Genomic DNA, 11,074 nt, shown 5'->3' on the forward strand with positions numbered 1-11,074 from the left:
GTAGTGAGCTTCTTTCTGGGCCACCAGTTCTTTGAGTCCCTAAAAACAATCGTGTTGTTCATGACAACAGCAAGCAGGCGTTCAGGGCTCAGCAGGGCACTGGCAGCCACCACTGCTTCTTCCGCGCAGCCATTCATTCAACCCTGAAGCCACCCAGAGGAGTGCGCTGTGGTCCCACTCACGAGGGGGGAGACTGAGGCCGGGATGGGAAGTGGCAGGAAGGAGGTTCCAGCTTGCCTTGCTCCCCCTTCTGACAAGGCCCGGGGACACCCCTCGTGAGGGTGAGCCCAGGAGAAAGGGGTCCAGCTGGGGAGGGGCAGAGCCCACAGAACCCCTTCTTCACTATCTTTCTCCCTCACACAGATCACTCTGCCCAGATGCATGTTTTCCTTATTTATCTTGTTTTTGCTCATTTATTCACCCCGTTTGCATGTCAGCTCCCCCCACGACGGCAGGTTTGGGTGGTCCCGATCAGGGCTGTGTCCTCGGTGTGAATGAATGAGTGAATGAATGAATGAATGAATGAATGAATTTGGGAGGGTTGGGAGCAGGGACAATCGGGGACAGGAGGCCAGAGTTTGAATGGGTTGGCAGCGAGGGTCCAGGGGAGTGGGTGGTTTGGGCATTTTGAGGAGAAAGGGACTGAAGAACTCCAGCCAGGTGAGCCCTGAAAGGGACTGAAGAACTCCACCCAGGTGAGTGCCAGTAGCCAAGACGGAAGAGTGGGTGAAGCATGAGAGGGCCTGGCTTGTGGTCCGAGGTCCAGGACCAGCTTACCCAGCTCGGATTCCTGCACCGGTGGAGGCCGGTGGAGCAGAAGGGAGGGATGCACTGGGACAAGACTGTGTGTCAGGGGTGTGGTTGGGAGCCACAATGTTAAAAAAAAAAAAAAAAAAAAAAAGCCTTTAAAACAAACATTAGGCAGATCATCCGCTTCAGCTGCCGGGTGGGTCACCCTGACCGAGACCTTGGAGACAGAAGCGCGAGGCCTCAAGGCTGGGGCTCTCTGTCCCCACTTCCTCCTCCTCCCCACTCCCTTTTTTTTCTTTTTTCTTTTCTTTTTTTTTTTAACATATTTTATTGATTTTTTTACAGAGAGGAAGAGAGAGGGATAGAGAGTTAGAAACATTGATGAGAGAGAAACATCGATCAGCTGCTTCCGCACACCTCCCACTGGGGATGTGCCCGCAACCAAGGTACATGCCCTTGACCGGAATCGAACCCGGGACCCTTCAGTCCGCAGGCCGACGCTCTACCCACTGAGCCAAACCGGTTTCAGCTCCCTTTTATTTCCGTCCTCACTATATACTCTCCGTAGGCCCATCTCATGCTCCCCCTGGGACACTTCATTTGTGCCCCAGTCCCAGCCCCGGGTTTATCAGGACCTCTTTCCACCACCATTCACTCCACGTAGTCTGGGGACACAGGCTCAGAGCCCCGAGTTCACACACACAGGGAGGGGCACAACCAGCAGGGGCAGGACTCCTGCCTCCCCAGTCCTAACAATCACAGGCCATTTAAATCTCACCACAACCCTACCAACTGAGACCTATTATTAGCCTCATGGAATGGGTGGGAAGACTGAGGGCCGGAGGGTCGCTGCACCGGGAAACTATCAATGGGATTCTAACTTGCCCCACACCAGCCAGTGTCCAGGCTAGCTGCCCGCCAGAGAGAAACGGGCTTTGCTGCCCCCTAGTGGACCTTTGGGGTAGTGCCGTCCGGATGGCGTCCTCTCTAACCTGGTCTTCTGCGCAAGACCACAGATAAAAGTAATTCTGTGATTATAAAAAGAGAGCACACCTGTACTGCTTCTTCTTTTCTCTCTCAAATTATTCAAAAAATCAGATGAATAAAAATACAACATGCATACACAACAGGTTATAGCCCAATTGATGCTTCTTTTCAGTCAGACTAAGCTTTGAACAAGGGAAATTCATCCTAAATGCTGCTGGACATTTGCCAACGCAGTTGACGTACAAATACTGCCTTTATAATTATTCAAAGTGAGTATACATTTTTGGGGAGGGCAGTATGCCCCCCAAAAAATGTATACTCACTTAATTTTCACTCCTTTTCAGGTTTAACTGACTTGAAATACTGGGTGAAGTCAGACTAAGCTTTGAACAGAGAAAATTTATCCACTAAAATAGTTTATGGGGGTACACGAAAGATAAAGTTTTCAGTACAAAACCGGCAACAGTGGACAAACTGAGGGCACACAAATACCGAGTGAAATGACTCCAGATGTTTGTGATTCCAATGCTTCCATTATCAGCAGCGCCTGGACCAGGGCAGGCATCAGTTTGAAAACAGGTGTGGATCAAAAAAAAAAAGATTAGGAGAGTGGTGGATGGGGGAAGAGACTGAACATAAACTGTGTACCTATGGATGAGGACAGTGGGGGGGTGGGGAAAGGGCAGAGGGTGGGGTGGGAACCTGGTGGAGGGGGGAAGAAATGAGGAACCTTTGTAATAATATGAACAATAAAGATTGATTTTAAAAAAAAAAAGATTAGCCGAACTGGTTTGGCTCAATAGATAGAGCGTCGGTCTACGGACTGAAGGGTCCCAGGTTCAATTCCGGTCAAGGGCATGTACATTGGTTGCGGGCACACCCCCAGTAGGGGGTGTGCAAGAGGCAGCTGGTCAATGTTTCTCTCTCATTGACGTTTCTAGCTCTCTATCTCTCTCCCTTCTTCTCTGTAGAAAATCAATAAAATAAAATAAAATAACTTTTGAAGATGAACTGTATGTTAATAAACACTGACTTTATAATCATCCAAAGTGTGTATATGCTTTTTGTGACATCCTATATATATTAATTGTGTTGTTGGGTTTATAGCTTATATATTTGACCATAACAGCACAAAGGAGGTGGAGGGAGCAAAGTTGTATTGGAATAAGGAGATGACACCAAGTAGTAATCAATCCACAAAGACTAATCAAGGGAACCAGAAACTCAAAAGGAGAAAGTTAACAAAACAACTCTATAAATATATACTTGCCCCCTTCTGTTGTCTGCTTCCTTAACAGACAAACAATTTAATTGTATGGAGTAGTAATTATAACAATGCATTGTGGGGTTTTACAACATGTAGAGGTAATGTGTACAACATTAATAGCGCAATAATAACAATAATTGTACAAAAGGGGAAGGGGAAATGAGCTTATAGAAGTCACACTTTTATATGTCATTAAAATTAAGGCTGAATAAATCTGAAGTAGATTCTAAGGTAAGATGTATATGTTCAGCCCTAGAGTAACTTAGTGATTATAAAAAGAGAGCACAAACCGGTTTCAGCTCCAGTGGGAGGTGTGCAGGAAGCAGCTGATTGATGTTTCTCTCTCATCAATGTTTCTAACTCTCTATCCCTCTTTTTATAATGTGGAAATAACTCAAAAAATATATTGAAAAAACCATTAAAGGAATTAAAATGTTATACTATAAAACAGTCACTTCATGCATAGGAAGCAGTAAAGGGAGAATAGAGAAACAGCAAAAAAGACACCAGATGTAGAAAACCAAAAGTAAAATGGTGGGTGTCATGTTGTTAAAATGACAATCCTCCCCAAATGGATCTGAAGATTCAGTGCAGTCCCTATCAAAATCCAAGCTGGCTTCTTTTCAGAAATTGACAAGCTGATCCTAAAATCATATGAAAACTCAAGGGATTCAGGCCAACCTCTTTTTTATTTTAAAAAAAGAAGATCAAGCCCTGGCCAGTTTGGTTCAGTGGATAGAGCGTCAGCCTGTGGACTGAGGGGTCCCAGGTTTGATTCCAGCCAAGGGCACATGCCTGGGTTGTGGACTTGATCCCCAGTAAGAGATGTGTAGGAGGCAGCACTTCTTAGTTGGGATTCAGGAATCTGTAGTTTAACAACTCCATCGGGTGATTCTCATCATGAGAGAAGTTTGGGAAACACTGACAAGTGATATAGGCTGCCGGAGGTGCAGCAAGTAAATAAAGCTTGATCAGGTGCACGTAATTGAGTAGATTCCAAATCTGAGAGAACATTGTAAACATCTTGACCTTACTTTGCCTTGTGGAATATGGCTATAAAATAAATGCTTGCAGGCTGTGACTCTGTCTCTCCATCAGAGGGCAGTGTCCCACCAAGCCCCAGCTTTATTCTTTTCTGTCTTCTCCAACCTTCACCACCCCCTCTCAGGTCCACCCACAGCTGAGCACATATATATATTTTTTAAAAAGACAGCCTGGCTGGTGTGGCTCAGTAGTTGAGCATCAACCTATGAACCAGAACGTCACAGTTCAATTCCCTATCTGTGCACTTGTCTGGGTTGCAGCTCAGGTCCCAGCTTGGCGGGGGGGGGGGGGGGGGGCGAGCAGGAGGCAGTTAAGGCAGCGGATGGATGTTTATCTCTCACCAATGTTTCTATCTCTCCATCCCTCTCCCTTCTTTTCTCTAAAATCTAATTTGATGAAGTCCAACTTATTAAAGATTATTTGGACTTCATCAAAATTAAAAATGTTTGTGCCTCAAAGAAACCAATTGAGAAAGTGAAAGAGGGCTCTAGCTCAGTGGTCGGCAAACAGCGGCTCGTAAGCCACATGTGGCTCTTTGGCCCCTTGAGTGTGGCTCTTCCACAAAATACCACCTGCGGGCACAGACATATAGCGCAATTGAAACTTCGTGGCCCATGTGCAGAAGTCAGTTTTCAGCCTGGGCGAGTCTATTTTGAAGAAGTGGTTCTAATGCTGAGCCACACTCAAGGGCCAAAGAGCCGAATGTGGCTCTCGAGCCTCGGTTTGCCAACCACTGCTCTAGCCGGTTTGGCTCAGTGGATAAAGCATCAGCCTGCAGACTGAAGGGTCCCAGGTTCAATTCCAGCTAAGGACCCATGCCTGGATTGCAGGCTCGATCCCCAGTAAGAGGTGTTCAGGAGGTAGGGGTGTGCAGGAGGCAGGTGATCAATGATTCTCTCTCATCATTGATGTTTCTCTCTATCTCTCTCCCTTCCTCTCTGAAATCAATAAAAATATGTGGGTGGTTTGTTTTTTTAAAAAAGTTGTTCATTAAAAAATAAAGTGAAAGAAGGAAATTTAGCCAAGACCGGTTTGGCTCAATGGATAGAGCGTTGGCTTGGGGACTGAAGGGTCCCGGGTTCGATTCTGGGACCCTTTTTTAAAAAAAAAAAAAAAGAAGGAAATTTGAAAAAAAAAAAATTTTTTTTAAGTCCTAGCTGGTTTAGCTCAATGGACAAAGCATCGGCCTACAGGTTCGATTCTGGTCAATGGCACGTACCTCAGCTGCAGGCTCCATCCCTGCCCGGCCCTGGTCAGGCCCTTGAGAGAGGCAACCAATCTATGTGTTTTTCTCTGTGTCTCTCCTCCTCCCTTCCACTCTCTCTAAAACTCAATTGAAAAATATCCTTAGGTGAGGATGAGCAAACAAACAAAAATAAAATAAAGATATAAAAAATGTTTTAAGAAAATGAAAAGTGATGGGGTGGGTGTGGGCTGGAAGGGGGTCAATGGGCAGTGGTGGAAGGGGGACATCTGTAAAACTTTCAACAATAAAGATAAATTTAAAGAAAGAAAGTGAAGCTGAAACTGGTTTGGCTCAGTGGATAGAGCTTTGGCCTGAGGACTGAAGGGTCCTGGATTTGATTCCAGTCAAGGGTATGTGCCTTGGTTGTGGACACATCCCCAGTGAGGGTGTGCAGGAGGCAGCTGATGGATGTTTCTAACTCTCAATCTCTCCCTCTCTGTAAAAAATAAATAAAATACATTTTTTAAAAGTGAAAAGATAACTCACAGAATGAAAAAAGTGTATCTGATAAGGAACTATGTATCCATAGAATATATAAAGAACTCTTACAACTCAATAATTTTTTTAAAATATTTTTATTGACTTTTTACAGAGAGGAAGGAAGAGGGATAGAGAGCTAGAAACATCATGAGAGAGAAACATCAATCAGCTGCCTCCTGCACACCCCCTACAGGGGATGTGTCCCCAACCAAGGTACATGCCCCTGACCGGAATCGAACCCGGGACCCCTCAGTCCACAAACTGACAAATGGGTGAACAAGATATATTTATACGATAGAATATTATTCAGCAGTAACTAGAAATGAAGTATTAAGCCATGCTCCACCAGGGATGAATCTTCAAGACATTAAGTGATAGAAACCAATCACAAAAGACCTCCTTTTGTCTGGTTATAATAATGTAAGAAACCTGGAATAGGCAAGACATAGAGGCAGAAAACAGATTCCTGCCATAGTTGTCTAGGGCTGGGGGAGGGGAGACATGGAGGGACTGCTACCTGTGAGGGGCTTCTTTTGTGGATGCTGGAAATGTTCTAAATTTTACGGTGATGGCTGCACAGCTGTGTATATACTAAGTATATGAACGTGTCTGGGAATAAATGGTAGTTAATGCCAGTGGATTGTATGGTATGTGAACTATGTGTCAATGAAGCTATTAATTACTTAATTAGGAAAAAAATAGAAAAATGCTAACTGGGCTCAGTTGTTACCTTCTCCAAGAGCAGCCTCCCCGCCTCTTCCCCCACCTCTGCCCAACAAACCCTCCAATTTATCCTCTTTCCTCTGTTTTTCTTCACAGCCTGAAATCGTGAAGTGTTTTTGGTTCTTTTTATTCCATCTTCTGGTCTCTCCTCCAGGAGAGACTCTTTTTGCCAGAGCCTCTCAAAAGTTGGGGCTGCACTTAGGCCAGTTCTAGCGCCCCCACTCCCTCCCTCCTCCCCCCACGATGCCCAGGATCTGTAGTGGAGGCAAGGAGACAGGGTTTGAATCTCTGCTACTACGAAACACAAACAGATCCCCATAATAATAGTGACAACTAGCATTCTAGCGCTTACTGAACGTTACCACTTGTTACTTGCTCTGTGTCTGGCGTTTTACATGGGTTATCCCATCTAATTATTGTCACATTTCTAGGAGAAAAACAGTGGTATTATTCCCATTTTACAGATAAGAATTCTCAGATCTGTGGCTTGAGACCTCCGTAACACACCTCCTGGAAAGGGTCGCCATCATAACATAAAATCACGCCCACTCTAGATATTTATACTTAAGCTGTGGCGGGGTGGGGGAGAGGGGACAGAGGGGGAATGAAAATGCTGTAACTCGCCACTGACGTCTCTCCCGGTGCCTACCACTCCCGGCGAGCTGCGCGCGCCTATGCAACCTTACGGCCGCGGCGGAACAGGAGGGGCTATCCGCGTTGCCTCTTGGGAGTTGTAGTCTAGTCGCTAAGGAAGACGGGGCTGTAAAGAGAACCAATGAAGAAACAGATGTGGTTGAGCGCGGGGACAAGAAGCCAATGGGCCCGCGGCTTCGAGAGGGCGGGACTTCCTGTAACGAAGCCGTGGTGAGCGGCTGTGCGAGAGGAGACACTTCCTTTTTGTGGGTGGTGGCGAACGTGGGGAGCACGCCATGAAGGCCTCGGGAACGGTAAGGCGGCCGCGACAAGGGAGGGAGCCGGGGAGCGCGTCGCGAATCGAAATGGGGGACCCAGGAGGGGTTGTGGGGCCGAGTCGGTAGTGCGCGCTCCCGGATGGGGCCCGTGCAGTCCGTGCGGCAGCCCTGAGCTGCAGCCAACATGGCGGCCACTCTGGGCGCCGCGTGGGGAGCCCGGTTCTTGATCCGGGCCCGTTCGGGGATCGCGGGGTCGGAGATCGGAGGCCGACTTTTTTTTTTTTCCCACGTTGCACGTTGTGGAGGCTCTTGCCGCCAGACCTCGTTGAGTCTCTGAGTCTCGGATAGTGAACCTGGTTCTGGGGGAGGCAGTGGTGTTCCCATGTTCCCCAGTATGGTTGTGAGAAGCAGAAGAAAGCTATAAACCCGAATGGACGAGGAGATTGCGAGCCTTATCGCTGTGGCAAGTGCTGGGCAAAATCAGGGCGCTATGATGCAGGGATGGGAGAGTGGGTCCTGGGGAAATACATGGGAGGGAGGGAGGGAGAGAGAATGTACAGCTCTCCAGCCTCCGTTTCCACGAGGGATTGCGTCGGTTCTTTAAGAACGGGTGATCCGCGAGGTTAACACGTTAAGCGCCCTGTCAGTCACCGGTGACGGACACTATTATTTTCCGTCCGGAAGACAAAACAGGCTGGGCGCTTAACGTGTTAATGTGGCAGATTCAGAAGTGGAAGTAGGAGCCGAGTAGGCAGTATTTGGGGCTGTCTTTTACTGATCTTAATAAGATGATGGCGAGTCATTTAGGTGGGTGGCTCTTGTCTACCATATCGCAGGCTTCGATCTGGCAGACAACGTACCCTAGCATTCATGTAGACAGGGAACCCAGATCTCCTTGGGCATCTGGGGAAATGCAGGCAGCTACAAGCAGCTGGCAGCAGTGCAGGGAGCCCAGAGCTGGAGAGGGTACTGGGTTCTTGTTTTGGTGCTACCTGGAGGGGCTGTGAGATCCCAGGCCGGTTAGTGTCTCTGAGCCCCGAGTGAAAGAGCACTTTGGTAGGATGTCTGTGAGCTGCAGAGATGCTGTGGATGGAGAAGCCGGGTTATTCTGAGGCTGCAAGTCTAGGCCTCCCATTTTGCCACAAGTATAAAGACAAAGGAGAGACAGTGAGGTTGATAATCCTGCCCACCTTTCTCACGCCACGACAGAGGGCACCCTGCCCTTACTTTACGGGGAAGGCTGGACAGTGAGGTGAGCACAATCACATGGAAGCCCAGGGCTGGGGCATCACAGGTCTTGGGAAAGAGCGAGGCATCTCCACAGGTGCCTGGTTGCTGGTCCTACCTCACCCCTAATTCTGTTTCAGCTTCGAGAGTACAAAGTGGTGGGGCGCTGCCTGCCCACCCCCAAGTGCCACACGCCACCCCTCTACCGCATGCGCATCTTTGCACCTAACCATGTTGTTGCCAAGTCCCGCTTCTGGTACTTTGTGTCTCAGCTGAAGAAGATGAAGAAGTCTTCGGGGGAAATCGTCTACTGCGGGCAGGTATGAGTGTCCAGGACAGGGCGGGTCTGGAGTGGGTCTGCACCTCCCAGGAGGCAGGCCTGGCCTCCCAGGGCTGTGGGCCTCAGAGCCCCGGTCCTGTTCACAGGGGTAGTTCAGGCCCTAGGTCCCAATAGGATGGGTGCGTCAGTGCTCTTCTCTTAACGAGAAAGCTCAAGGCCTGGGATGGGGTGGCTGTGGTGCTGGGATATCTGAGCTGAGGTCGCCACCTTCCCTGGACCTCACCTGTGAAGAGGAAAGGTGCCGTCGCCTGGGCACATTGCCGTGATGGGCACCGGACTCTTCATCGTGTGGCAACATGGCGGCAGCTGGTCTTCCGCTGCTTCCTGGAGAGCTGGTTCGGGAGGAGTTAGGATCTACGCTGGTCCCCGTGAGGAAAGGGGCCTGGACTGCTCTGTGAACGGCAGGCTGCCCTCAGATGTCTGGAGGGTCGGGGGCTATCCTTGGGACAGCAAGGGTAGAAGAAGTATTTGCCCGGTGAGGGTAGGGGTGGGGTGGAGGCCCATTTACCACTCTCTCCTCAGCCAGTCTCCTTTTTGGCAGGTGTTTGAAAAATCCCCCCTTCGCGTAAAGAACTTCGGCATCTGGCTGCGCTATGACTCCCGCAGTGGCACCCACAACATGTACCGCGAGTACCGGGACCTGACCACCGCAGGCGCCGTCACCCAGTGCTGTAAGCTTCTGCCACCGCCCGTCCGTCCTTTAGTCACCCTGACGTCTGCAGCTCGGTCTGATACCTCCTCCTCCTCCTTCTTTCCCCCCCCCCCCACACACACACACTGAGGCAGGACAAATGCAAGCGCCTTTGCAGGGTGTGGGGAGACCTGGGTGGTGACGGGAGTTTGCTCAGGGTGCAGAGATGGGGAGGGTATCCCAGGAACACCTTTTCCTGGAACCTCGCAGCAAGTGGGCTTCTGGGGCCAGTGTCTGGTATAGATGCAGCTCCCACCATACCCGGGTCCAGCCCCTGTCCTGTCCTGTCTCGGGACCTGTAGTGGCCCAGGGTGCTCCCAGGCTGGGCCACCTGTCGGCTGAAACCCAAGCACCTAAACCCAAGAACTGCTGCTTGTTGTAGCAGCCGTTGAAACAGGTGCTGACAGCAAGTGGATCTTGTCGCCTTTGGGGGCTGTGGCTGTGCCCCTCGAAGTGAATTGGAAGGTTCTACACTCCTGGTGGCCAGAGGGGTCTCCTGGGCAAGCACCCTAGGGGTTTTGGGGAACACCCAGACACCTTAGCGCCTGTTCACCCTGCAGACCGAGACATGGGCGCCCGGCACCGCGCCCGCGCCCACTCCATCCAGATCATGAAGGTGGAGGAGATCGCAGCCAGCAAGTGCCGCCGGCCGGCAGTCAAGCAGTTCCACGTGAGTGTGCGGGGCCCCTGCTGGACTGGGGGGCACCCCCAGCCTTGGGTCTGACGCAGGAGCCCAGTGGGGCATGTCCACGCTCTGTAGACCTTTCAGAGGACGGAGGTTAAGAGGCTCCCGCCCCACCCCCTCACCTGCCTCTCTCTCTCTCACAGGACTCCAAGATCAAGTTCCCGCTGCCGCACCGGGTCCTTCGCCGCCAGCACAAGCCACGCTTCACCACCAAGAGGCCCAACACCTTCTTTTAGATGCACGCCCCTTGGTCTGCCCAAATAAACTCTACGGGAAAGCCGGGCTGCTCACTCTCACTTGGTTTTCTTTGCACGCCCTGCAAAACTCAAAATGCACAGCAGAGCTAGCCATGAGTTCTCTGCTCTGAGAGGGGCATTCTTGCGCAAGTGGGGCCCAGACAGGACCCTCAGAAGGGGTGCTGGGAGTCCCAGGAATAGGGAGGGTCTCGCCCCCAATCTCCTGCCCGCTCAGTTCCTTGAGCCTTTGTGCAGCGAGGAGCTGTCACGGGTGGAGTCCTGGTGTGAGGGCCGAGTTTTCAGCCCCATCAGGCAGCCCTCGCTGTGAGCTTTGAGGCGCGTGCGTTGTAGAGCACAGGCTTGGCCTCCAAACCTACCACAGGCCCCCATTTCCCCCATTCTGTCGGTGAGGTGGGGGGATCGGGATAATTAGGCTGGTTCTACCCGGGACCTCCCCTCCTGGCCCAGAACCTGGTTCTTCATTCCA

General features: G+C 50.3%; 1 protein-coding gene across 1 annotated transcript; it reads left to right on the plus strand.

Moving 5' to 3' along the window:
* Positions 1–7,260: 7,260 nt before the first annotated feature.
* RPL18A (ribosomal protein L18a) lies at positions 7,261–10,642 on the plus strand. Its single transcript, XM_084886051.1, has 5 exons — positions 7,261–7,444; positions 8,776–8,955; positions 9,517–9,646; positions 10,227–10,336; positions 10,495–10,642. The coding sequence occupies exons 1-5, from the start codon at positions 7,427–7,429 to the stop codon at positions 10,585–10,587; spliced, it is 531 nt and encodes a 176-aa protein (XP_084742177.1). The 5' UTR covers positions 7,261–7,426; the 3' UTR covers positions 10,588–10,642.
* The last annotated feature ends 432 nt before the right edge of the window (positions 10,643–11,074 follow it).

The sequence above is a fragment of the Pipistrellus hanaki genome, assembly GCF_964339955.1.
Source record: "Pipistrellus hanaki genome assembly, chromosome: 5".
Lineage (NCBI taxonomy): Eukaryota > Metazoa > Chordata > Mammalia > Chiroptera > Vespertilionidae > Pipistrellus > Pipistrellus hanaki.